This window comes from Vipera berus, assembly GCF_964194415.1.
Source record: "Vipera berus genome assembly, chromosome: 3".
Lineage (NCBI taxonomy): Eukaryota > Metazoa > Chordata > Lepidosauria > Squamata > Viperidae > Vipera > Vipera berus.
The window spans coordinates 88,942,031-88,966,166 of NC_138204.1; the positions used below are offsets into that span (position 1 = coordinate 88,942,031).

Below are 24,136 nucleotides of genomic sequence, written 5' to 3' on the forward strand. Positions count from 1 at the left end.
CTCGTGGCCCACCTTAGTTCCGCTTCCGGCTCAGAACGGAAACGAGAACGTTCGCCTTTTAAACGGCATTTTTTTTAAACGGGAAGGCAATACTTCAGCGCGAGGTGTTTGTTTTTTTTGTTTTTTTGAGGTGTGGCGCGTGGTCCGAGAACGCTCAGTTTCTCTTTCATTTTTGTTGTTTCGAGGTAACGTGCGGCGCGTGAATTCCCCAGAGGTGGACTTCCCACCGGGGATAGGAGCATTACGCATGCGCAGTGACGCTGTATTTCAGGGGTCTTCAAACTTGGCCCTTTTGTGACTTGTGGACTTCATGCTGGCTGAGGAATTCTGGGAGTTGAAGTCCACAAGTCACAAAAGGGCCAAGTTTGAAGACCCCTGCTGTATTTGCTCGTGGCTTGTTAAGCATCTAGACTAGCGGTATTTTTAAGCTCTTGGTGCTTTCTGAATCGAGTCGTTGGTTTGCAACTGTTTCCTGACCCAGCTAGATTATATCATTAGTGCGAGTGGGTGTGGGGTTTAATGCCTGCTAGTTTTGATGTGCCGATCCTTTTCCGCCACACACACGAACACAAAGTGTCCTATTCCTGCTCAGGTTCTGCCGTTTTGCCCATTTAAAGTTTACAGGAAAGATGTTTTTGAGTGGTAGATAATACACAGAGAGATGCGGATTCAACTGCGCGGACTATGCTGTCGAGATGGGGTTTATAGGACCGTTTGTCAGACTTCAAGAATAAATGAAGGGTGGCGTAGCAAGAGGAAAAAAATGTTTGGTTACAACTCTTAATAAATGCAGTTGAATGTTATTTTCTGTTGTACGTTACTGCACTTGGTGCAATTTCTTTTATAAGTAATTTAGAGTCATTAAGAAAATAGGTTGCTTTTTTTGTAGAACTCTATAACAATCGCTATTATACCTTCCCGTTGATAGCCAAGAACCCAACATATATACTAGAGTTTTTGGTATTCAGTGCACCAAGGAAAATTTTTTATCTAAAAGGGAACTAGAAATAACTTTCTTAGCTGCAGCTGTAAGGTATAACACTGTATCAGGTACAGCAGTATTCTCCAAACTTTCCAGCTTTGTGGATCTGCAGGGGGAGGGAAAGGGGATGGTTTCTTGCATGCAGGCTGTACACTCACATATATGGAGCTGTGCATGCATGTGCGCTTGCCCGTTGCTTGTGCTGGAGCTGTGTGCACAGTCGCCCACCGCTTTTGCAGCCCAGTACTTTTTTTAAAAATCCCATTTATATCCCGCCCTTCTCCGAAGACTCAGGGCGGCTTACAATTTAAGCACAAACCAATGTGCTTAGCAATAGCCTTCATTCTATGTATATGCCTGCTTATTAGGGCTTATTAGCCCCCCCCCCCAGCGGCATTATTACAAAGTCAGCTTATTGCCCCCAACAATCATGGGCAAGGCCAGGGCACTCCTGATGTACATACAGCTTTTAATAAGAGAAAGCCTTACTTTCCTCATAATCACAATTAGTACAATGTTTATTCCATGCCTTTTCTTCAGGTCAAAAGACATTCTCTCATTTATTCCCCAAAATATATAAGCTGAACTGGAAAAAAGCAGCTGGCTTAAAAGTTCTATGCTAAACTATTGTGTCTAATGGTAGATTTGAACCCAGGCCTCTGCGTTTCTAGTCCAGCACCGAAGCCACTACACCACACTGATGCTTAGATCTCTTATGGCTGCAGTTGTTGTGATGTAACATTCAATGCAGGACATCATGGTTTACATGAAAATTACACATTATTTCAGGAGTCCCCAAATTTTTATCTGGAGAGCAGATTAAGAATTTTGAAAGCACATCAACTGTTGTCAGAAATGTCCATCTTATTCACGAAGAGTTGTATTGTCAGATAGAAATAACTCATCTTTACAAACTTCTGAACACGCATTCGTGCAGGTTTTTTTTTTTAATTATGGGAGTTGCATACAAAATATTATTTTCCAGGTTCTTTCCACTGCATCAAATCCTTGCATCATCAAGAGATAGAATCTAAAATAGATACATGCAGGAAAAATCAAGATGTTTCACAATTGTGGAATGAACAGTGGCCAATTAAAACAGGAAATTATCCTTGTTTACTTTTCCCCGTCGATATGAATGATCCTGGCAGGCGTGTGTGTGTGTCATTCTTTTGATCAGGGTCATGCAATAGTGTATGAGCTAATGGTGTATAGGTTTTATGTGCAGACAAATGCAAATGGCTATAAACGTCCCTTCAGAATCCATGCATTGTATACATACAATCCCATTTATCATTATGAGTAGCCTTTTTAATGTAGAGGAAAGCAGTATTATATATGATCTGTTTGGTTATAAATTATGTGTTTACCTGAAATTTTAAAGTTTAATGAAAAGCTTTCTTTAAAATTTGTTTTATGGATTTCTCTTTAATAGTAAATAAAAGAACATTATTGTACTAGTTTAAGAAATAAAAATAATGAAAAAGTAGCATAGAGAATAATTTTATGTGGATAGTTACTAAAAATAACTATATTTGTAGTTTTTAGAAAATGTTCTTATGAACTCCATGTTGTGCCCATAAAGCCATCTGTGGTCAACTGCATGCCAGCACACTAGTTCTTCAGAAACTTTCTTCCTGAAATAAACATATTTTCAGTTAAAACGAATATTTTATAATGAAGTTCACTCAGACCTCATGTTCTTGTTAAAGGAAGCACTGTGCGATATACAATCTTCCTAGATGGAAATTTTACTTCAGCAATACCTCTGGTTTCAGAGTTTTTAGGAGATCTTGTTTGTACATATTTAAAAGTATTATCTCTAAAACCAAGAGCTCAGTAGCTCAGAATTTGCAAATTTAATTTAAATGAAATCCAATATTTTGACATATTTATATGCATGGTACTGCAGTCTTATGGAATGATTGTCTTTTGCTAGCCCTGAATGATATAATAAGCTATATCTCTTTATGTATAGGATTTTACAAGATCATATAAGGATTTCAAACTCAAAATGTCATGAGAACATGAGGACCACCGAGGGCTACAATACCAATCTCCTCATTGATAAAAACATCTCTAGTGAGTCAGATGTGAAAGGCACTACAGCATATCACCAAACGTAAAAAATCCACTGCAAAATAGAATCGAGGTTCCATCCTTTACCCATCATTTCTATGGTTTATAACCTCCAGAAATTTGTACTCATCAAAATATATTCTATTTTGCAAAGTGGATAACCCACTCATGTTCTCTAATGCCACTTGCCATTGGTAGTCGGCTCATATTTATGATTGGTTGCAGTGTCCTGTAGTCACATGATCGTATTTTGTGGCTTTTTTTTGCCGTTTCCAGCAAAAATGCCCATTGGATAAGCTGGATTCATACCTACAACTGTTTGATTCACTTAATGGTGATACACTTAATGACCATTGCAAGAAAAAAAGATCATAAAATCAAGTGCAATCACATGGTAACTCAATTTATGACTGCAGTAATTTATAACCAAAATTCTAGGATTGTGGTCATGAGGTAAGACCTACCTGTAGTAAAATGATTCAAACAATTCTTTGAAACATCTGAGACACAACATTTGAGCTGCTACTATAAACATATATTGATATTTAAACTGTAATCCTTTGCACATTCCTTTATTTCTCACATTCATTGCATTTCTAATTCTTGGAAAAAGCTCTCCAAAACAGAATTTAATTCTGAAAAAAAGGCTTATGGTGATCTTCTTATATCTTTAATCTGAACATCCTCGACTTAAAACAATTCTTTTAGTGACCAAAGTTACAACAGCACTGAAAAAAATGACTTACAAACATTTTTCACATGACTTGCGGTATCCCCATAGTCACATGATCACAATTTAGCAACTGACTCATATTTATGACGGTTGAAATGTCCCAGGGTCATGGGACCATTTTTTATGACCTTATAAGCAAAGTCAATGGGGAAGCCAGATAAACTTAACAACCATGTTATTAACTTAACAACTGCAGTGATTCACTTAACAATTACGGCACAAAAGGCCATAAAGTGGCAACATTCATTTAACAAATGTTTCACAGGAATAAAAATTTTGGGCTCAATTGTGGTCGTAGGTTGAGGACTCTATAAAACATTAAGGACTTCAATGTGCTAAATATTCTAGAAATATGACAGCTCCATTTTAGATCGTTTTTCCACTCAGTATTTTATTTTTGGGTACTGCACTTGGTTTTTTTGGGAGCAAATAGTTGATTTAACTTCAGTTAATTTCTGTGTCTTAGTAATTACTCTGTTTAGAATAAAAAGGTAACAGTATTTGCATGAAAAGTTACTCCGGTGACAAGGTATATTGTACTCCATTTACCTAAGAAATATTAGATAGAGAAATACGTACTTGATTTTTCTTTACAGCTGATAAAAATTATAGTGAAGAATTTTCAGAATCCTTTATTTCCTTGTTGATATATTTTAGCATGCCACTCAGTGTTTGAAAGTCATTACTGTTACAAGTTACCTCTTCATCTACACTGTATGTCAAAGGATCAAAGGAAGACTCATTCAAACTCTTTGGTGAAGCATGAGATATATATTTTGACATTTCAGAACTCACTGAAGAGTGTTGTGTAACTGTCTGATTTTGACTTAGTAAGTTTTCATTGTCCTTAATATTTAGATTACTGGTGCTTGTTGAACGCCATAGTTTTCTACGAGAAGAATGCTTGGCAAAGTCAAGTTCTTGATCATCAAACCAATGATGTTCTATTAGTTGCTTGATGCTTCCTGTTCTTTCATGAACTGCAATTCTGGTTTGTAATCTTGTAAGCTCAGATTCCTATAGTGCAACACAAATTTAAAGCTTTGTAGAAATTAGGTGATTAGGAATCATCTGTTTCTGAACAAAAGCTACTTATGTTTAATAAAAATATTGATAGTATTTCTAATTAATAAAAAAGTTATGTACATCATACATGGCTTGATTATTCTCATTAAACAAAGCATCTCCAATAGTATTTCTACAAGTTAGTAAGCAGTTATCTGAAATAATATTATTTGAATAACAGGAAACAACAGTGCTGACAGAGTGAAGTAAAACAATTTACTAGTGACCAACTGAGATTAAAAAGCAACAAATAAATTGGAAACTACTAACAGGGAACCTTACTATAGAAGCATGTAGAGCAGTTTTTCTCAAACTTTTTACCATGTAAAAGCCGTTGATACAGTCTTCAAGTCTCATAAAACCTTTGTATAAAAATGGCAAAAAATACAAAAACTACTTAACATAATTCAGGGCAGAATGTTAAGTTGTAACATGTAAAAAATTCCCACCATTGCAAGCGCTAGCATTATACAATATGCAAAGTTTTAAAAATGATGGGTTTTTTTTCCAATCACAATATCTTGAAGATCCCTTAATAACCTCTTGCAGAACTCTCGGATTCAATGGAACTCCAGTTGAGCAAGGCTTCTGTACAGAATATGCTCAGCAAAAGATCTTAAAGGCTTCAGATGGAATGCTGTAGATCAGGGGTCTTCAAAGTAGGCCCTTTTATGACTTGTGGACTTCAAATCCCAGAATTCCTCAGCCAGGCATGCTGGCTGAGGAATTCTGGGAGTTGAAGTCCACAAGTCATAAAAGGGCCTACTTTGAAGACCCCTGCCGTACATAACACACACATATATATATAGGATGAGGGCATTTGGATTGGTATTCATAAGATTTTTGATTCCAAACTAAACTTGAAGCAAAATGAAATTGCAAAAAAGGGTAAATTTGATTTTAGGCTGCATCAACAAAATTATAGTTCTCAAAACATAGTTCCACTTTATTTTGCCTTACTCCACTTCAAATGCTGGGTACAATTCTCAGCATCATACTTAGAATACTTAAAAAAGTATTCTTTAAACAGGAAAACTAGTTTGAGACTAGAACCAATTACTCGGTTAAGTCTTTACTGGATGTCTTCAAGAAGAGCCTAAGTATTGGGGATGCATTAATTTGGATTCTTGCACCAAGGAAGAGGTTGGACATGCTGACCAACTTTCTGTAACTGAAAGAACTGGCTTCCACTATGTAATTAATTATTTCTGACTATGATGTTTTACTTAATGAAGTGAGATAGGCTCTCAGTGCTCAGAAGAGAGGAAATGGGCTCTCTGCAATTGAAAGAACTGGCTTCCACTATCCAGTCTAATTATTTCTGACTATGATGTTTTACTTAATGAAGTGAGATAGGCTCTCAGTGCTCAGAAGAGAGGAAATGGGCTCAGCAAATATTTAATGACAATTATCCCTTAATTTTAGAGAAGATAATTCCTTTGTGGTTCAAAATCCATGTATATATGTATGTACAGTATGTGTTTATTTAAAAGTAGCAAGCTGAAGGAAGCAAGCCATATGTTGTCTTTGAAACTTGTCTTTTGCCATTCAATTCCCTAAATGAAGATTTTATTTCTATCATGATCTCAGCTAAGTTTGGCCTCCCAAAATAACCATCCAAAACATAGTTCATAAAGATCAACACTATCAACCATCTCCTTCAACAACAACTTACAATTTTGCAAATATTTATTTTTCCCCCACACCTTCTTAATCCATGGTTTTCACTCTAGCTGTGAATGAGTATCATCTAGAGCACGGGGTCGGCAAACTGTGGCTCTGGAGCCACATGTGGCTCTTTCAGCTTTCTCTTGCAGCTCCCGGCCATTTGCAGAGACACACAGAGGCACTTGTGCTTCCCTTCTCTCCCTCTCCGTGTGTGTGTCTGTGTGTGTGTGTGTGTGTGTGTGTGTGTGTGTGTGTGTGTAAAACTCACGCTTTTCTCTGAGAAGCTAACAAGCTAATTGGGCGGGGTTCCTGCTTTTCCACAGGAAACAGGAAGTAGCAAAAAGCAGCAGCTCTCAAGGGCTGGAGAGCCAGCCCAATAAGAATGTGTGTCAGCTTGTCCAGAACAGCATGAAGCCAGCTTGCCAGGTGAGCAGAAGATCGGAGAGAGGGAGAGAAAGAGCGGGGAAGGGAGGGAGGAGGGGAAGAGAGGGTGGGAGGGAGAGAGAAAACTCATGCACAGCAGCCTCTATTTCTATTTAATTAAACTCTTCAATCAAGTTCCCTCCTTGTGTGCGCGTGTGAGTTTTGCGACTCCCAGTGTTTTGTTTCCCTCTGGGAAATGGGTTCAAGTAGCTCTTTTGAGTGTTTAAGGTTGCCGCCCCTGATCTATAGATTTCAGTGTTAACAGACATGTACTGCAAGTACCATAAAACGATTTGAGATGACAACCCTATTGCTTACACAAATATTCCTTTCTTAATTTTCTTAACTTACTTTAAGAAGCAATTTTTCATTTGCTGCTTGAATCGCATCATCTCTAGACTGAAGCTGTTGCTGCAGATTATAAACAGTGTCTTGAGCATCATCCAATTCCATTTTGATCTGCTGTAGTTGCCCATTAACGTGTTGAGATTTAGATAGCGACTGCTGCCATTTTGTCTGTTCTTCTTCATGGGAAATTTTCTGAAGACAAAATGTATTTCAAATACAATTTTTCAATATTTCAAAATAATACAAATCTTATCAGTTCAACTAGCAGGTCAACTTGAAGTTTTCATTTTATGAACATGTTTGGCTCTAGCACCCAGCAAAGAGGATAATATTACATCAATGGAAAGGAACTTGTTCTCCTGATATTAAGGAATGGACTCAGGATGTGAGTTTGTTACCTATTTTTGAAGTCTTTATATTCTAAAAATGAGAAGATGAAACTACAATTCTACATGACAAACTTAAGGAAGCAACCAATTCAGTACTGACACTAAATAGATACATAAATTTTTATACAATTTTCCTGTTAGATTTAATTTCTTTTAATCACTGTAATATAATGTTAATCATATCACTACTGTATTTTATTGGTGATGTAGTTATTTATATTTTACTTTTTAAATATTTTAAAATAATAACTAAAAGATTGCAAATAGTCTTAATTACTGTTAAATTCACATAAGATCAATGAACATCCCCATTGTATTGGGCATTTTAAGTAGTTTTTTATCCCAACTTTATTCTTTTTATAAATTGCTCAAGACAGTATACTTTTTCCTTCTCCTATTTTCAAATAACAACAACCCTGTGAGATGAGTTGGGCTGAGAGTGGCTGGCCCAAGGTCACCCAGACAATTTTTATGCCTAAGGCGAGCCAATAACTCACAGTATCCTGGTTTCTATCCTGGTGCCTTAACCACTAGACCAGACTGGCTCCCTTCTGGCTTTATTGTTTCAACAAATAAGTTTAATTTTTAAAAATGGATGTCCTGTTCATTCTCATTTTATGGTTTCCAGTAGCTAGCAAACATCCATATAAGATGCAGTCTAAACTATTAAATCTTAACAAAAAACTTAACAGAGAGTGATCCTCAACTATAGCAGCAAATTATTTCATGGTCTGGTATGCCATAGGATAGTATCTGTTGGTATTATGCATATATCTGTGGTACTTAAATAGTTTACCGATGTTCATTCATAGAATGACTGCTCTAAAATTATTTCATACATACTTGGTACAGAAGAAATTATTTGAAGGTAAAAAAGGAAACCTAGTCAGTTCTTAGAGCTAAACACACATAGTGTTTCTCATTTTCTCATATCTAATGCAAAATAAATGGGAAAGAGTAATATTGTTTTCACCTCTGATAAAAAAGACTGTTTTAGCGAATGTATTTCTGCAGTGAGCCTTGTAATCTCAGCTTGCATCCTTGCTTCTAATTCAGTTTCTCGCACCTGAGCTGCTCCCAGTTGTTCTGCCAAATTATTTATACGGGTTTCCTGAAAGGGAATGATGCCGAACACAAAATCAATGTATCTTGCAACATTATTTTCTTAAAAATATTAAAACATATATTAAATTAACATTATTAAAAGCAATAATATTTAAAGCAATATCAAAGTATCTCAAGTTTGTTTATATAGAACATTGCTACTAATTTTCCAAAACAAATCAAGAAAACATATCTAAGGCTATTTTTGAGACATTTTGTGTTAATGTCATGGGCCTTTTTAAATATTATGTTTATATATTTTATATTTTTTGTTTGGCCAACAGTCACAAAGGGAAAGGTGTCACAAAACTGGTGGAGTTGAGATTTCCATAGGTTTTAAAAGCAGTAAGGTCTTTTGTGGTCTTTCCTATTTCAGTGGGAAATACTGTTGTTTCTTGGTAAGTTTTGTCACTAAAACGTAAGTGATGTAATTTCTAGGGGGTAGCAAAAAAGGAGCTAGAGAAATGACATGCTACAGCAATTAGTGACATTATCAATAACCACATAAACAATAGGCATACAGATCCAGGAACACAGAGTGCCCAATTGGTTATAGGAAAGACCTACGGAGAACAATAACAGTGGCCTGTCATCTTTCCAAGCAGATCCCATTTCAATTGTATAATGACTTAAAATTTCTCCAAACATCCTCATAGATAGATATTTTGGAAGAAATAGCATAGGCCAGAGACGTCAAACTCACGATGTCATGTGATGTCACGCAATGTATCAGGACAATTTTGCCATTGCCGGCAATGGGGTGGGCGTGGTTTCCGGATGACGCATTCGGCCCGCAGGCCGGAGTTTGACACCCCTGGTAGGCTATTTGAGCAAAATGCTAAAACTTATATTATTTTTTAAGACATCAAAATATTTCTTATACACACTGTGGTTGATCATCTTTAGACTATTATCATGATATATAAAAGTGGAAACAAATTCACAGGGAGGACCATCCTGGAATGAAGTTTGCATGAAAACGAGGACATAAGTCTCACCCCCTTAGCCTACCCCAAGATCTAATGTACTCTGTAACAATTATAAAAGGGCAAAAAAAATTGCAGGGCCTGGCACCAGGGTCAGACAAGATGCATGCTTTTGAAACAGAAAAGAAGAAATTCTTTGGAAGTCACATGAAGCTAGCACTTCTCTGTAACTCCGTGAAATTACCAGACCTTTTTCAGGTTTTCTCCACAAGCGTGAGAGGTCTGAAATACTTGTTTTACATCATTTTCAAACTGACCTAGCATTATTGGTTAGCATTTGAAACTGTGCTCTGAGCCATGCTCTACACATTAAACTGACCCTGGAAAGTCTTGCATTGAGATAACTGATTTCTCATAAAATTAATATGTCAAATTGGTTACTTTTTCATGTGAGATATGGTTTACTTCTTCCAGTTCAAGAGAGATCCTGTCCACATCTCTCTGAGCTTGAGCCTGTTGGCGGCGACTCTCTAAAAGATCCACATGAACTTGTTTCATTGCTTCACGTTCCAGTCTCAACTGTTGCCCCAAATCAAGTATTTCTTTATACTGTTCTGCAACACAACTTTCTTGATCTTTCAGTTTCTAAAAAGAAAAGTGTTTTTAACATAGCTAAGAGTCTTTTGTCTCCCTGTTCTTTTCATTTTAGTAGTTCTGTTACCCTAAAATTGTATCTGTTGTCTGAAAAACACAGTTCTAGAATATGTTAAAATCATCAGCCACACGGAGCAGTAATTTTTATAGGCAGATACGCATACAAAGCTTGTCTAAAGAGAAAGAAAGAAAAAGAGCAAAATCAGAAAATTAAATGCAAAAATACCGACATATTCTCATGGAAAAGTAAACATGCTTTATTTGAGGAAGCTTCAATGAGTTCACTGGAACATACTTCTGAAATAGACAATAGTCTCTTTTATAAAAGGCAGTGTTATCCCCTTATCATATATTATTAATTATATAAGTAACAGGTCAGGTTAGAAAACTGAAGTATCAAAAAAAAAAGGAGCAGAGAAAGAAAAATAAACAAGAGAAACTTACTTTCTCAGTATCTGTTATTCTTTGCTGCTTTTGTTCATTCTCTATTCTAAGATAATTTATGTCTTGCTGTTGTTGGAGAACATTATACTCTTTTTCCTGAAGTTCCTCTTTTGAGCACTGTACCTTTCTTGCCAAACTCTCAATCTGATAGCAAAACGTAAGCAAGTAAATTATAAAGAGAATAACCATTTGAGGAGTTTGCATTTGTGGAAAGTGAGCAACTAGAAGCTGTTGTTTTAAAGAGAATTTGAACAATAACAGTACCTGTTTATTGTAATCCTTTATCTGCAACTCTGCTTTTTCCAAGCTACCTTGCAGGGAAATTATCTTTTGTTCCATTTCTCCCCTGTATTCACGAATTGACATATCCAACTGTGTGACCTTTTAAAAAAGGAAAGACAAAATATCAAAACAAAAACAAACATTATAGGTAGTTTTCAACTCATGACCACTATTGGGACTGAAATTTTGATTGCTAAGTTATGCTGTCATTAAGTGAGTCATCATATGACAGGAACCAATTTTAACGATCATTTTACCACAGCTGCTAAGCAAATCACATGGTTAAGTGGTTCTGGCTTCCCCAGTTGGCTTTGTGGAAGCCAGCTGGAAGGTTGCAAATTGTGACCGCATGACTGCAAGACACTGCAACTATTGTAAATGTGAGCCGACTGCCAACCCACAAGTTGTGACCACAAGGATGGTGCAACAATCATAATTTCAGGATGGGTCATAAATCGCTTTTTGCAAAGCTGTCGTAACTTCAAACCATCATTAAAGGGTTATAAGCTGAGGATTACCTGAATACACTAAAATTATGGAGCATTAATGAAAATATACATCCCAAATATATTTACTAATAAGGCCCCAATAATTCTTGAAAGCTTATTAAATATACAGATTATTCTTCTAACCTGAGCTGCTCTTTGTTTCAAATCCCAATTTCTTTCTTTCAGCACATTTTCCATGTCAAGAAGTTCTTGCTTTTTCTCTTCAAGTTCATCCTTGCATTCTCTGCAATTTTCATTTGAAAATGAGAAATATTTTCTGTATTAGGGAAGTTAAATTCTAATTATCTTCATCCAATTCTTCTACACCTTGATTCTATGTTTATTTAGAAGTAACTAATAAAAACTACAAATAAAAGTTACTAATAAAAACTAAGGAAAAAACACAGTCAAATCTATAGGCAGAAACTGTACCATAGTTTTGATCACTTGACACTGAATTTTGGGTTAATATAATTAATATTAATCTTCTTAAATCATTAATATTTAATATGAGATTAATAAATACAAATATGATTTTTTCCTACAGATACTAGAAAATGAATTTAAATATGCATTTAAGTTTGCACATACGTATTTTCAACAATGTACTCCCCTTTTAATGACCCTGTATTCCCTATTTGGGATAGAGTTGGGGCAAATGGATGGAGATGAGCATTTACTGGCTGGAGTTAGCAACATATATATTTTTTTCTTTGTACCCTAGGAGAGAAATATCTGCCTCCCCTAGGACTGAACTCTCAACCTCCTGAGTGAGAGGTGAGCATCTTCACTGCTGGGCCACGCCGTTCATACATATTTTCAACAATGTAATATTTAGTACTTAAAAAGTACAAAACTTACATATGCTCTCTTCTATTGGTACTTACAAAATGCTGGTATGGAATTAAATACAACAATTTAGTATTCTGATTCTACACATGACCTATTCACTTTGTAAATTATCATCTAGCGACTCATGGACTGAGTCTATTATTTCTAAACAAAGCATATTTTTGCTTTTCTTTTTGTTAAGCGTCTGTTTCTCAGCTAAGTTATGCATCTAACAGGCTTCTGTCTGTTGCTCTCTATGCCTCAAAATAAGGCATGATTAGCTGATATATACTATTTTGCTTATTTGTTTTATGACAGAGTAGATAACTGTATTTTATTGTCTTAATTTCATATCTAGCTTTGCACTTCTCTACATTTGGGAAATAGTTTGAAGGACAGTTAAAGCCATTTTACTTCAAAATGTAGCAATGCAGTGATTTTAAGGCAACTTAAGTCATTCAAAACACAAGTTTATGTTAGCATTTCACTGTTAATAAATAACAGTAAATTCAAGGTGTATTTCAAGTAACAAAATGCTGGCAATAAAATTTGAAATAAGAATTCTAATCTATTTGTAATGATGAAAAATAAAGACACTCTTGATTTGAGGTCAAATTCTGGCAGTTGTGGTAAAATATCCCTGAAGATTTTTTGGGCAGAAGCACAAAAATAATTTGCCACTGTTTTCTTCATTGATGTTTGTTGCACCTGAGCATATAGCCAATTCCCTTGAAGTCTCCCATTCAAATGCTAACCAGAGCCAACCATGCTAGGTTTTTAACCCGACAAGCCTGAGTAGGTACAGCACCTGCTGAAACTACTACGTTTGTCACACTGATCCACTTCTGTAATGCTTATTAACGCACCTTAATTCATCTGTTAAATCACGGATAGTAGTATACTTCTCCTCTAGGGATATCTGTGCATTCTGTAACGTATCCCGAAGGTCTTGCAGTTGTCTCAAAGTAGTTTTTAACTCCCCAGTGGTATTTTTCAGGTCAGTTTCTAGAGATTCTATTTTCTGCATGGAATCTTTTTGCTGGGTCTCACTTATAAGCAGCTTGTCTTCTAATTCTTTCACTTTTGTCCAAATAGAAATAAAAAAGCAATCAAGAATGTTTAGCCAAATAACGTATGCATTTGCACACATGATTTACCCTATCCTTCAGGCTATTCCAAGATGAAGAACAAGATAAATATCAGCAATCGCCATAAAATACTTTTTAAGAAAAGCAAAAGTAAAATACACTATTTGTAAGTAACTGAACTGTTTGCCTATCCCTACATCTAATGGACTAGGTTCCAAGAAAGGGACTCTGGAAAGAATATTCTTTGGCCATATTATAATCATTGGAAATACCTTATTTCCATTCTATGAAGTATAGCTTCATGTTTAAAATTAAGAGCTTAATTCTACTTAGAATCAAACTGCAAGCCAGTTAAGATGACTCTGTGTTTGTGTGTGTGTGTGTGTGTGTGTGTGTGTGTGTGTGCGCGCGCATGCATGCATATGTATATGTATGATGCATTCAGATGTTCTCATATAGTCTTCAAGGATGTCTGCATGCCACAAATATGGATGTTGCCAGTCATGTGTAAGTGTGGCAGCCTCTCTTTGGCTAACTTAGTAACAAGTACTTTGGGTCACAGATTCCACTTAGATATCCAAAAAAAAAGGATGAAAAGTCTAATAACTCTAAAATGTGAGTTTTATCTTTACTGACATAAGCAGAAGAATTCACTGAAAGCCACCAATTCTAAGCCGTGTATCTTTTCCTTTTCTGAACTTAGCTTCTATTCAGTAATTCTTATGCTATCCCTGCTGTCAAGTATTCACATTCCTGAATTTAATGCATGTAGCCACCCAAAATACATTTTTCCTAGTCTTACATACATGCATACATACCCTTCACGTTATTCCATAAGGGGTAAGCAATGGTTTACAGAGCACAGAAAAAGAGATAATAACCATAGACATCAAAACCATGAGATAAGAAGAAAAAGAAACATAGCCAAAACTAAATTCCAGCAACACTATTTATTATACCTTCCCATACTTCAGTTCTAGCAAATCATCTCTGCTTCCACCCTGCCATACATAGCTTTATATTCTTTTTGTTCTTTAAATTTCTGATCTTCAGAATCTAGCCACATCTTTTCCACTCTTCCCCTTCCTTTTCTTTCACTCTTCCTTCATATATACAGGTAATCTTCACTTAGCAACCATTTGTTCAGCAGCTGTTCAAAATGATGATGGCGTTGAACAAAGGGACTTAGGGCCGGTATTTGAAGTTACGGCTGTTGCAGCACACCCTAGTCACATGATTACAGTCTGGGTTCTTGGCAACCCTTTGGCACTTTAGACAGATTGCCAAGCCCTCTGTGATCATGTGATCACCATTTGCAATCTTCCCTGCTGGCTTCCTTAGAAAGTCAACAGGGTCACACTCTTACCACAGGACTCCCTCTGGTTACTGGGGAGGGGGGGGGCTGGCTAAAAAAGTTCTGTCTGGATCCATTTTGAGAGAGACCTTTTTCAGCCAGCTTCTTTGAGAGCAGAAGAGCTGCCTGCTAGATTGGTTTCATCCCATGTAAGGCAGAGTCCTTGGCTAAGCGGCCTTGATAGAAAGCTATTAGAATAGTCACCGCCCTTCCAGGCAAACCACAGTTGGCTGCATGTCAGTGCACGCACCAAGTTGGAATCATGGCAACATTCAAACAAAAATCCCCATTCCCTCTCTCAGTCTTAATCAACATCACCTTGCTTTTTCTCAAATATAACTTAATGAAAAAACCATCAAAACTCAATGTTGTGATTAATAGAAAGTTATGTGCCACTGAATAAAATCATATTTAAATTAATTCATGTTTTATTATTCATGGAGAAATTATTAAATAAATGGTTATGATTCATCTGAATCTAAAAATAACAGTCATTGGTTTAACACCAAATAGCACATTTTTGTGGAAATACAATAAAAAAATACCAAAGATGTTTTTCTGATATAGTCTAATTAATATATAAATTATAGTTATTTAAAGCCAGTACAGCCAGTCAATAGAGTATTCTTATTTATTGTTGTTATTCCATTCTCAAAATAATTTTCTAGAAATTTCTCCCATTCATTTCAATATAGCATAATAAAGGTATCACTCAGAAAACATAATGAAGAGCTTGCCTTGGTGTGTCTTTTTATTAAATTCTGAGATTCTCTGTTGTAAACTAATTTCCAGTTGGCTCATTTGCATTGCTTTACTATCACCATCTCTTCTTAAGTGCACTAATTCTTTCTCCATGTCTATTAACTCATCTTTACACTGATCCATCTCTTGTTTAATCTGCCTAAAGAAGCAAATATACCATGCGTCAATGAATAATTAAAACAATAGCATGTTTACAGGTCTATAAAGAGTCCAGAATCAAAAAAAATTCTGAATCATCAAAAAAAGGGAATTATCCCTCAGAACAGATCTTAGCCTTTTAAGTGTAAGCCATTTAGTCTCATGAAAAAAGGCACAATGTAAATGAAGAAATAAATAAAAACACAAATAAATACCTTTGAAAATGCACTCATATATTAATATGGAAATAAATTCCACTAAAATCTATAGGACAAATCAATATGCATAGAATTGTGCTATAAACCTTTGTTTCTAAAAACTTTGGGGGTTTTTTCCTCCCAAAACAATACATTCAAGAAATAATTGCATGTTTTTAAACTTAAAAAGTTAGGACTATGCCTGATTGTAGCAGTAAGTTCTCCTATTTTTTGCCGTTTCACATTATTTTCTTCAGTGGCTAAATGAAGCTTTTCATTTGTTCTTCTCAATTCTTCTTCCAACATATCCTTCTGCTTTTGAAGTGCTTGCTCTAGTTTTGATACCTGTTTTTTGAGAGACAGAGATTCATACTGCAATTCTAAACAATTTGGTAGGATATCTCAATGCGATCATTCAGTAATGTGCTCTTAATATGCCATGCATAATACTCCCAATGCACAATTAGAGTTTATGCTTGCAAAAGTTAGAAGGACTACTGAGTTGAAGCAGATCTCACAAGAATGTGCATTCAAACACTCAGAAGTCTCTTCAATGGGTTCAGTAGACTATATACCCAAATCAATTGTTTACATGTTTATTCATATTAAGCATACATATACACATAAATGCTTCTGCTTTAAATAGAATTTGGAGTTCAGATATACAAAGTGCGCATTTAATTCTGCCTTTAAAAAAGTGATGAGTCATAACATTTTTTTAAAAAAAAAATTATACGAGAAAGGAGCTACTCCAGAGAACTTCTATTGCATTTAAAAAGACTGATGTGGAATTATGGTTTCGGACTGTGAATTAGCATTTCTAGTCCAAGCTAATTTCCAATGAGTTGAAGGGCATTTAAAAAAGTTAAATTAATCTGCTTATAATAATCACAATTCAAAGAAAATCAGGCCTCATTAAAAGCAATTGTGTGTGGGAATTTATTAAACAATATGCTAACACTGAATTCTTACATCTGATTAATCAATCATAGTTTTGCTATAGCTACAAAAAAAGGACACTGCATACATATATATATATATATATATATGTATGTATGTATGTATGTATGTATGTATATGTATATGTATATGTTAAATGTTTGTTAAGCATTCAGAATACACTTGCTTAGTCCCGGAGACGGGACAAATCAGCCTAGCCCAAGGCCATCTACAGGCAGTAGCCACAGCAGTGGCAGCTCATATTTGTGTAATTTTTTTTGGCTTTATTCTTTGTTAGCAAGCAAAAAAATAATAATTTACATATACATACATACATATACATATACATATACATATACATACATACATACATACATACATACATATATATATATATATATATATATATATATATATATATATATATATATATATAGGTAAAGGTTCCCCCGCACATGCGTGCTAGTTGTTTCCGACTCTAGGGGCCGGTGCTCATCTCCATTTCAAAGCCGAAGAGCCAGTGCTTGTCCGAGGACGTCTCCGTGGTCATGTGGCCGGCATGACTAGACGCCAAAGGCGCACGGAACGCTGTTACCTTCCCACCGGAGTGGTCCCTATTTTTCTACTTGCATTTTTTACGTGCTTTCGAACTGCTAGGTTGGCAGAAGCTGGGACGAGTAACAGGCGCTCACTCTGTTACGCGGCACTCGGGATTTGACCCGCCAAACTGCCGACCTTCTGATCGACAAGCTCAGCGTCCTAACCCACTGAGCCACCGCATCCCATATATATATATATATATATATATATATATATATATATATATATATATATATATATATATATATATATATATATATATATATATATATATATATATATATATATATATATATATATATATATATATATATATGGATCTTTGGTTATTCGGGTTTTTCCCCGTGTAGAACTAAAGGTGTAGGGGCGACGTTTCGACGGAATCCCATCCGTCATCATCAGGCTGGTGGCTTCTGCTTCCTTCTTCTGCAGAAGAAGGTTTTCCTCCTTTTTGCCCCTCAACAAAGACCCTGTGAGATGGGTTTGGCTGAGAGAGTGACTGGCCCAAAGTCACCCAGATGGTTTCATGTGTAAGGTGGGACTAGAACTGACAGTCCCTAGTCCTTTAACCATTAGACTAAAAATTAGATAAATAAATTTGTAAGCCTGAATTAAGTTCCTACATCTGTAAAAGCATCCATATTTTTGTCCACAAAAATACTATGGATCTTCAATTTATTTATCAATAGCCATCACTACTTTGAAACTGTCTTCTTCAAACAGTAATATTCTTATACAGTGAAGGAGGGTTCCTAATTTTTTGGACCAAGAGGCAACTTGAAGTTTGGAGATAGGAATTTTTACTATCAAAAAGTCCTAGCTGTAAAATGTTTTGTTCTGACCTTGAAACTATCTATTCCAAACGTCATTTTGCAGTCAAATGCCTACTTCAGACTGGAATATTTCTGTAAGGTTGGACCAAGCCTTTTCACACTGGATGACTTCCAGTAGTGTCAGAGTTGGGACATTTCAATATCACAATATTTTGCACAACTTGTATTTGTAAAGTGTTTTAGTAACACCAGCAACAAAACAAAAATCCATCAAAAAGCAAAATGATAAAGATTCTTTCCTTACCCAAATTTATTTTTTCTTCTGTGATAGGCTTAAAAACTATAAGCGGCTTACAATTAAAATTGCCATTTTTATTTTGTATAAAAAAATGCTGGAGGCTTAAACCTCGCTTTGCCTCAAAGTCCCATACTGGGATCCTAGCCATAGAGCAAATTTCTTTCAAGATGCATTCTGAGGGTAAAATAGTCAATTCTTCCAGCTAAACATTGGCATACCCACAAGAACACTCTTAATTCAAGTTAATGCTTCAAAATAAGATGAAATTGTTTCATTCCAAATATGCTTGGTAACAGAAAACACAGAATATGAACAATACAAACGCTTGTCATACGTTTTTAAAATATTTTATCATAAAGAATGTACCTGCTTTTGGAGCTTTATTTGGCTGTCATCTAATTCACTATTCCTAAGGGTTTCTTGATGTAACATTTGCTGCTGCTGCTGCAGACTCTGCTGTAGAGCAAGATTTTGCTCATTAGTTGACTGAAGATTGTCATTCTTATGCTTTATTTCTTTTTGCAACCTCTGGATCTGAAAAATAAATATGATGAGACTGCAACAACGCAATTAGTTTTTCAGCTTCCAGCTATTTCACCTTAAACAGAGTAGTTTGCGGTATCAATATATATCTATGCTACTAACAAGTTGTGTTTTTTTTATTAAACTATTATAAATGGAAATAAAAATCTACATATGGACTATATTTGAAAACATGCTTTAGCTTAAAATAATTAGGAATGGATACTGATTTTCAGAGTGACTTCCACATAACCAAACAACACGTTCTTTGCCTTTAGTGACTACTAAGGTCTCGTTGTATTATAAAATCAATGAACTTTCTCTCTCATTTATTTCCAGTAATGTAGCTAACAAAATGAAATTACATTTTCTATTGTCTAGTAGAATAGTATTTTTTTGTATATCGACTCAAATATAACATAGAAAGAGGAGCAAGGTGAAAAAGGCATGTTTACCTCTTCAGACTTTTTCTCCAACTGCTTTTCAAACAGCACTTTATTTTCTTCTAAATGATCTAAATACAAAGCTATATCTTGCTTACAGCTTTCTAACGCTTTTTGCAATTGTTTGACCTAATAAACAAAAGGAAACATAATAGTGAAGAAAGACTATCTGCTTAGATATAAGTTTAGTTTATTAGCTACACTAATAATGGTTTTCATCTCAGGTGATTATTATAAACACACTAACGTGATGACTATTTGCCCCCCCCTTTTCTTTTTTCCTTTTGTGTTTCCTATTTTGTAAGCCCTGGTGACAGGGGAGGTTTTTTTTAATTGATTCTGGAATGCTTGGTATTCCTGAAAAATTGCTACATTCAGTATTAAGTTATTTGAACAATAGTAATAGTTGTTTAATCAACAGAACAAATTTAAAGGAAATCATCCATTCATGGATGTTTTCTTTAAAGACTAAAACAGGCTACCCATTAATTTAAGCCAAAAGTGAAATTACTGCAGAGGATCCATCTACCATTCTGCTACTTTTCTTTTCGAAAGAAAATGAAAAATAAGGGAAGACTTTTAAGTAGAATAGAAAGCTCTGAGAAACCACAAAAATTGTACAAACCTTGACTGTTTCATCAGCAAGTTGGTCTTGTAATTTCTTTAAAGCTTCATCTTTTTTTATTTTTTGTTTTTCCATTTCCTGTTTTTTCAGAATTAACAGAGTATTTGATGTTTTTAAAAACTGGGACTTTTCTACTATATTTCTCATATGGTTACAAATTCTCAAGCAAGTTGAATGTGACTTGTTTTTCTATAAAAGAAAAATCTGCAGGTATGCTGTTTTAAGACATTTGGATTAAATTCATTTTCTAGACTTCTCTTCCATTTTGCAGAATTGTATTATTCCCCCCCACCCCCAAGTCTTTTGTTTTCAGGTTTTCATCCTTCAGGCATCTATCTAATTTCATGTTCCTATTTCTTAACTCTGTGTCTCTAGCACCAACCAAACAGTTATGCCACTAGGATATGGGGGTTCCAACAGCTCATAAATTCAAGAAAGTTTCAAGTAATAGAAAAGGGTCTGTTTATCTATAAAATACTGCTTGCTTGAATGAAGCATCTCAGATTTTTTGATGGGAGCAATGGGAATGAAGATCATATGGGATGAAATGGGAATGAAATCATAATTCATCTAGCCATATCAAGATACTACAAAAATGCACATTATTTGAGCTCAACTACATGGACACAAGCTGTACTTTCTTTGACACTATATGGACATGGTTTGCCATAACTTCTTTCCAGGATGTATTTTAACATTTCAAAGTAGCCAATACATTGACATTTCCTGTTTACCTCCTATCCAAATCTTAACTAGGCACAATTGTATTTAACTTCTGATGCCAGATATATTTGGCAAGATTCTGCCATCCGTTGAAATATGCGCAAGTTCATAAAATAAAACATGAACGATATATTTAGCTAATCCAATGAACAAGTGACTGTTGGGCAATGTTGAACTTCAGGATTGTGACTGTGGCCTAGACAAAAGATATCTTTCATGGGCAACTGTGACTGGCATCTTCAAAGGCAAGGTAATTAGCTATGCAGACCACAGGCAATTGAACAGGGACTGATTGGGCTCCTAACTTTATAGCCAGGTGAACAGATTGGTCTTTAGTGCAGGTTGGTGCAGGTTGATGAGAGCTAGTCTCTGTTTATGCCCAATTCTGATTGGCCAATTTTGTGGTGTTGTATCCTGATTGATCCTTTGTTCATTCTAGCTTCTGAATGATCAATATTGGAATGCTGATCAGCCATACTTGCTGGCAAAACATCAGAAAATCTGTTGTCTAAAGCACAGTCAGTAAACTCTGAAGCTCAACACTGTCCAACAAATACCAGTCATGAAAGCCAGAACAAGTATATTGAACAAGTAACTATATCAAACCTAGAAATATGCTTTTTTCTGATGTGACTATTTTATAATTTTTAATTAGAGATTACATCTGAAAGTTGTTAGTGCAAAGTTTCCTAGTAACAGTGACTCTGTCAGAACCCACTTCAGCCCACATCTTAGAAAAGAAGGACTCTTGGAGACAAGGTTTTCCAAGTAGGAACTTTTACTAAGAAATAGGAGATGGCAGGTATAATAGACAGGATCTGAAGAATCCCCTCACAGATTGATATTTTTAAAGTTTCCCCAAGCAAATTCCACCCCTCAGTTCATTCGATCAGTTTCAGAACAGCCAAGGTCCATCATTCCCACCTCCTCACATTTCATCCAGAGAAACAACCCAGATTCCGAAAGCGTTCCTTCCCCACTTTCCACCCACTTTCTTAGGTGTCCGCAAGAGGGGAATGCCTGGTAATTGGTTATATTGTGATGGATAGCAGGCAATTAATTACAATTAAGGAAGGAAGTGAAAGTAATAAAATCCCATGCTTGTTCCCTCTTCTCCTCGGGAATGGCAGAATCCAGGGAAAGGTGAGATTTGGGTTTTGCACAGAAGAGACAGTTAGAAATGAAATATAAATGGATTCTGACAAGACTCTCAAATTGCTTTTCAGATGCTAAATAGGGAACAATTTGCAAGCAATAATTTTCAAACAGTCCAACCCAAATCCCAAGAACCATTTTTGTTCAAAAATGCTACCTCTTTGCTTTCTATTAAGAGTCGATCCAATGATTCAAGATGATGTTGTTTATATAAAACATCCTGCTGGAAAATGGACATTGTTTTCTCTTGTTCTAGGAATTGCTGGTTTTTAGTTTCTAGTTCAGATTGAAGCTATAAAAGATAGAAAGATTTTTAACTGACTTATCCAATATCCCACATATACCTCCCCTATTCATCAATATTACAAGAAGGCCCCCTCCAATATTTTACAGAAATCTGAAAGATAGATTATCATATTTAATACAGACACATAAATAGCTACATATTAAGACTGCTGAAAGAAATAGAGGTACAGAGATTGAGAACTGAAAAAGCAGAGCATTTGCTAGAACCTCTGGCCTACTGGGGGAGGGGCTTTAAATGAACTTTGAGAAACCTGCAGAAATATGTTTACAATTATCTCTCACTGCTGAACTCCAATTCTTTCATCATCAACCTCATTTTGTAGCAGTGTTTTCCCAATTGGAAAGAACACTGTAGTGATTTATTCACCTGTTTTTGACATTTCAAAGCCTGCAGGTGTAGCTTTCAAACAATGCTGTTTCTTGTATAAGGTATAATATTTATGGATCTAAACTGGGGGATATGGGGGGGGGGAAGAAGGGGTTGCTGCACCTAGTAATGGCCTGGAATCAAAGGGCAGCTGAGGCTTTGGGCAGGATCGCAGGAGCTTCTCTTAACCTTTTGTGCTTGCCTCTCCTTGTGGTTTATAGAAGACCTGCAAGTTTTGAGAAGGATTAACAGATGCCTAGAGGACTGCTGGAGGAAGACGAGAGATAACTCCGGACACGACTTAAAGCTGCCCTTAAGGCCTATGTTGTGGTGGTAAGAGTCCCGAACCCATCATTATTTTTCAGCCCTTACTGCATCCACAGAGTGTTTCCTAGCAACCCTGTTCAGAATCACCCAGTCCTTCCTGGGACAGTGGGGCTCAATTTATTCAACACCTGACAAAAGTCGCTCAGATTCATTCCCAGTTGGAAACCATGTGGCGCTGGTCCATGTGAGATGCTGGAGAAAAGTTTTACCCAGTTATCTGGGAACAGTTCAATCCTGTTGGACCCGATGAAGTGGACAGTGTCCTCAATGTTATCATTACAACCACCTGTCAATTAGATCCTTGTCTCTCCTGGTTGATAAAAGCCTCCAGGATGAGGACTGCCAGGGAGGTTCAGGCACTGATTCATTCCTCACTGTGGGAGGGAATATTCCCAAGATCTTTTAAGGAGACCCTGGTTTGTCCCCTCCTAAAATAAAAAATAAAAAAAATCTCTCGATCCCATCTATCTGGACAATTTTCCTCCAGTTTCGAAACTTGCCTTTTTAGGAAAGATGGTAGAGAAAGTAATTGCTTAGTAGCTTCAAAGGATCCTGGGTAAAAAAAAAGATTATCTGGACCCTTTCCAGTTAGGATTTAGGCCCAGTTATGGAACAGTATTGGCTGCACTTGATGATCTCTGGCAAGAGCACTCTGGGGTAGTGCAACCATCCTTACTCTCCTTGATGCCTCAGCAGCCTTTGATATCATTGACCGTGGATCCTTTTGGGCTGTCTACAGCAGGGGTGTCAAACTGCTGGCCCACGGGCCAGATGTGTCATGCCGAAACTGCACCCACCCCATTGCCGGTAATGGAAAAAAAGTCACGATATATGTCATGACATGTCATGTGACATTGCGAGTTGGACACCCCTGGTCTACAAGGTTTGGGGCTGGTTTGGCTCCTTTCTACAAAGCTGATCCCAATCAGTATTGATAGGGAGTGAGATCCAGCTCACAACTGCTCCTTTTGAGTGTACTGGTACTCTCTCCATTCCTCTTTTACATCTACGTGAAGCTGCAGGGTGAGCTCCTCTACCACCATGGGTTGAAGTATCATCAATACTCCTTCCCACCTTCAACAGTGTTTATTTTTCTTCTTTTA

At 36.1% G+C, this 24,136-nt stretch overlaps 1 protein-coding gene and 1 long non-coding RNA gene across 2 annotated transcripts in view; one reads left to right on the forward strand and one right to left on the reverse strand.

Annotated features, from left to right (window-relative positions):
- The first annotated feature begins 15 nt into the window (after positions 1 to 15).
- On the forward strand, positions 16 to 23,813 carry LOC308665950. Its single transcript, XR_014026000.1, has 4 exons — positions 16 to 185; positions 2,961 to 3,514; positions 12,310 to 12,362; positions 22,928 to 23,813. It is a non-coding gene; the product is annotated as an uncharacterized lncRNA (long non-coding RNA).
- Positions 2,391 to 24,136, reverse strand: part of CCDC18 (coiled-coil domain containing 18) — a 43,197-nt gene continuing 21,451 nt past the window's right edge. Inside the window, exons 15-29 of the mRNA XM_081324341.1 lie at positions 22,191 to 22,325; positions 20,156 to 20,233; positions 19,543 to 19,659; positions 18,932 to 19,099; positions 16,158 to 16,300; positions 15,596 to 15,759; positions 13,283 to 13,496; positions 11,730 to 11,829; positions 11,080 to 11,196; positions 10,816 to 10,959; positions 10,159 to 10,362; positions 8,661 to 8,798; positions 7,302 to 7,490; positions 4,374 to 4,811; positions 2,391 to 2,619 (exon numbers count right to left, since the gene is read on the reverse strand). Coding sequence (XP_081180467.1) covers positions 4,401 to 4,811; positions 7,302 to 7,490; positions 8,661 to 8,798; positions 10,159 to 10,362; positions 10,816 to 10,959; positions 11,080 to 11,196; positions 11,730 to 11,829; positions 13,283 to 13,496; positions 15,596 to 15,759; positions 16,158 to 16,300; positions 18,932 to 19,099; positions 19,543 to 19,659; positions 20,156 to 20,233; positions 22,191 to 22,325 — 2,322 coding nt within the window. The 3' untranslated portion in view covers positions 2,391 to 2,619; positions 4,374 to 4,400. The remainder of the gene's footprint in view (positions 2,620 to 4,373; positions 4,812 to 7,301; positions 7,491 to 8,660; positions 8,799 to 10,158; positions 10,363 to 10,815; positions 10,960 to 11,079; positions 11,197 to 11,729; positions 11,830 to 13,282; positions 13,497 to 15,595; positions 15,760 to 16,157; positions 16,301 to 18,931; positions 19,100 to 19,542; positions 19,660 to 20,155; positions 20,234 to 22,190; positions 22,326 to 24,136) is intronic.